This window comes from Tupaia chinensis, unplaced genomic scaffold (assembly GCF_000334495.1).
Source record: "Tupaia chinensis unplaced genomic scaffold, TupChi_1.0 Scaffold000067_1, whole genome shotgun sequence".
In the NCBI taxonomy this organism is placed as follows: domain Eukaryota; kingdom Metazoa; phylum Chordata; class Mammalia; order Scandentia; family Tupaiidae; genus Tupaia; species Tupaia belangeri.
Genome location: NW_006159526.1, coordinates 2,310,767 through 2,314,695, shown reverse-complemented (window position 1 = coordinate 2,314,695; position 3,929 = coordinate 2,310,767). Strand labels below are relative to the sequence as shown.

At 51.0% G+C, this 3,929-nt stretch overlaps 1 protein-coding gene across 6 annotated transcripts in view; it reads left to right on the top strand.

Annotated features, from left to right (window-relative positions):
* The window catches only part of ZNF180 (zinc finger protein 180), a 34,101-nt gene that overhangs the window by 1,791 nt on the left and 28,381 nt on the right, over nucleotides 1-3,929 (top strand). For 5 of the 6 annotated variants that reach the window (XM_014582962.2, XM_027766868.1, XM_014582956.2 and 2 more), the window contains one exon: nucleotides 1,207-1,289. In XM_014582962.2, the coding sequence (XP_014438448.1) occupies nucleotides 1,207-1,289 (83 nt within the window). Of the gene's footprint in view, nucleotides 1-10; nucleotides 744-1,206; nucleotides 1,290-3,929 lie in introns of those variants that run through there. The other variant, XM_006142057.3, reaches the window with a different exon arrangement.

The following is a 3,929-nucleotide window of genomic DNA, read 5'->3' as shown; positions in this document are numbered from 1 at the left end:
AAGAGGGGGTGCAGGGGATGGGATGCATTGAGTGTTTTGCCAGGGACTGCTGCAGTCTCAGACTCCAGAACGTCTAGTTGGTTGAGATACACATTCTGGGCCCGGAGGGGCTGCCTTTGTCTGGCCTGTGCTGGTGTCTGTTGGAGGCCCCAGCCCCATGCAGGTTCTATTGCAGTTCAGGCCTGAGGACACCAAAGTTGGTGAAGGGACTAGCTTAGAGCTACTGCTTCAGGGTGTTGAGGTGAGAATCTGAGCTGGCGCTGTTCTGTAGGGGCCAGTAGACCTCAGAAAGTGGAAGGACCAGGACTTGAGTGCAGCCAAGCTCTGGGCATATACTTGCTTGGCTGTTTGAGCAGGGAGTGGGAGGTCCTCTGGGATGGGTTGCTGGAGAGACAAGCCTCACTGATGGAAGGGTAGGGTCAGTGTTGTTTTGTTTTGTTTTGTTTTGCTTTTGCTTTTCACTCTCATTCACAGTAGAGCATGTGTGCACACATGTGAGAGAAAGAGAGAAGAGCCCCCTCCACAGGGTCTGGCCATGCCAAGATTCCCTTCCTGCAGTCCTCCTGCTCGTTGGATCTTGGGCCCTCACACCTGCACCTGGTGTATGCTGACCAGGCCAGGGACTCCAACCTCAGTGGACATGTAGCTCGTCTTGAGCAGCGCGTTACCTCTGTGTCACAGAGTGGCCCAGAATTCGTTTTAATTGCAGTCAGTTCTGGACACAAGCTTCATGCCTTTAGTCAGTAAGTGCAATTCTGGGTCATCAGTCCCAGAGCCCTGCTGCCAGCCTTAGGAAGAAGAGCAGGTTTGGGGCTGCAGACTCAGGTTGGGAAGAGGTGAACATTAGTGGGTCTTCAGTGTGCCCACTGTTTGTGGGAATCCTGGGACCCAGTGGAGTAGGGGAGGGATGATTGGCGCTGCAGATTTTAATGGTGAGCAGAAGGCCACGTTAGGCATGAGGTAGGCTCTCAAATAGGGAGTTCAAAGGCCCACATCTTGGAGGAACCAGGTTGGAGCTGCAGAGTCTTGGCCTGGGAGAGGAGAGGGACCAGCAGATACAGGTGTTTGTGCAGGAATCGAGACAGAAACCTCTAGAAGCACACTTGCCATGGCAACTGTATCGAGGGGGAGCAGGGCACGGGGACACAGCAGTGCTGGGGGACTTGCATGGGCATTTTGGACTCAGTACATCTCCTCTCACTGCAGGACCTCAGCAGCCTGCGGGCCTGGAGCTGAGCATGGAAGAGCAGAATGAGAAGCCCCTGGGGCCCCTGAAGGCCTGTGTGCAGGTGAGTAGAGCCCCCCACCTCTTCCCAGACCTCACGACCTGACCCTCTGGGGCTCTCCCAGCTTTCCTGCATTTTAGGGCCTTTTGACCCCTCGTAGCCACCTGCTTCTAACATTTATCCACCATACGTTTTATGAGCCCTCCTGCTGCATTTTTTCACCTTTTTAGCCCTGATAACTCTTTCTGGGACTAATTTTATATCTGTAATAAAAGCTCTGATCCCCCTTTGTCAGCAATTCATAGCTTTGAGAATAAACGATTGGAAATATCCTAAATGTGCAACGAATTGTGGATAATTAAATGTTAAGAGTGTAGTTGAATGAATTATGGTGAGACCATGAAATGTAATACAACACTGTAGACAAATTGTATAAAAATTAATATGATAATTCATAGTGACAGAAATTTGTCGGGAACCAGCAGTTAGCATAATGGCTATGTCGCTAGATTCCCACGTAGTCGACCGCGGTTCGCGTCCTGGACCCGGTGGCTTAGAACTCACACCAGGTGCGTGTGCATGCGTGCCCAAGATCCAGAGAGGAGAATGGAGGAGAAGGGAATGCGGCGTGACCATACCCCCTGGGGGGTGATTTCCCGCTTTCTGTCTCTATGTCTCTCTCTGTCTGTCTGGCGAGCACACGCACCCTATAGCAAAAACCTCTCCAAAAAAAAAAGAAAGAAAAAGAAATTTGTGGTCTATATTAAGTAAACAGCATCTAGAAATCATCACTTTTTTAAAAAATTATTTAATTCCATTTGTTGTTGTTGTTATTATTATGTTGATGATTTTTAATTTGACCAGAGAGAGACAGAGACAAAGGGAAAGAAAGCAGGCCGCCAGGTCCAGGACTTGAACTGCATTCACCCATGTGGAAATCCAGCACCTTTAACCACCACACCACCTGCCAGCCCCAAAATACCACCTTTTAAAAATACATTGTATATATATATATATAGAAAGTCTTAGAAGACTATACATATACCAAACAGTACAGTTAACAAAGTTTATCTGTAAGTTATATTCTAGGAGATTTTAAAAATTACTTATCCAGGGGCTGGTGACTTGAATATCACCCAGGCCCATGTGCATGTGTGCCCAGGATCCCAGGAGGAAAATGGCAGAGAAGAGATTGCAGTGTGGTCATCCCTCTTGGGGTGGAGGGGGGGTGGATTTCTCACTTTCCCTCTCACTGTCCCTCTCTCTCCAGTGAGCACACACACCCTATGACAAAAAACCTTAAAATAAGTAAATAAAGTTAAAAAAAGAACTTGAAAGCATTTTTCTCATAGCAAATATTCTTTGAAAACATTTCATCTTTTCAGAATATTGAATTAGAATTGCCTCTTCCCTACCTGGATAGTTCAATCCTAAAGCTATTAGGTGGAGCAGAGCTGGGGAGGCAGCTGCAATTAAGGAGGGCTGCCTGATCTGGGTGAAGAGGATACCCACATGGGGCTTGTCAGTGACCAGACTGGGGGAGGAGAGTGTCTGCCCAGGGTGGCGGTCCAGCCTTTGGGGGATAAAGCCGTCTTCCAAGCAGGGGGTAGATTAAAGCCTGATGTGGGAACCCAGTGCCCAAGTGGGTTGAGGGTGGCTCCCTCACTGGGGGATAAACAGTGGCATCTGAGTCAGCCCAAGTGGGATGAGGCTGCTGTTCCTCTGGGGGAGAGATGTCTGGTGTGGGGACATGACCAGAGCAGGTGAGAAGGGCATCCACAGCAGAGGTGCCCCAGTGTGGGCAGTCAGAACCCGAGTGTACTGAGCAGGTGTCCGTGCCAGGGTGGTCCAGCCTGGGTTGCTGGCCGAGCAGTGCACCTCTCGGGGTTAGGAGCGCAGCCTGGTGTGGCATGTCAGCTTGAGCTGGTTGAGGCTATCCATGCATGAAGCTGCCTGGCATGGGATGTCAGAGCCTAGTGTGATGTGGAGGGCATCCTTACAGGAGGACGGGCCGACAGGGCCAACCCAAATCCAAGTGGCGCAAGGAGTGAGACCATGAGTTGGGGCAGCCTGGCCAGGGGAGTCAAAGCCCAAGCAGAGATCTGGCAGAGGATGGCCTAGTGGGGCCAGCGAAGCCAACATCCATGTGGGCTGGGACAGCAACTGTAGGGGGAGGCATGGCAGTGGAAGTGGGAGATGAGTTACAGGGAATTGATCAGGTGGGAGCCAGGCATCTCAGCCACAGAGCAGAGAGCTCATATACAGAAAGAGAGAAGTCCACAATGAACTCTGTAGTGTTTGGCGGGAATCAGAAGTATTGGTGTGTGCTCATGGTTTCCGATATAAGTACATAGATGTAGAAATATCTAGAGGACCAGCCACAGTGAGGCAAGCAGGGGGATGCCACTGAGGTTACAAGGGAGGCTGGGGTCTGGTTCTTAGCCCAGTCTAATCAGGCCAGGCACAGTGGTGGAGCAGGAGGATCACAATCTGGTCACCCTGTCAAAATAACTTGCGGGAACCAGCAGTTGGCGTAATGGCTATGTCGCTGGACTCCCACGTGGTCGACCACGGTTCGTGTCCCGGACCCGGTGGCTTAAAACTGATGCCGGGCGCGTGTGCGTGTGTGCCCAGGATCCCGAGAGGAGAATGGAGGAGAAGGGATTGCGGCGTGACCATCCCCCCTGGGGGGTGATTTCTCGC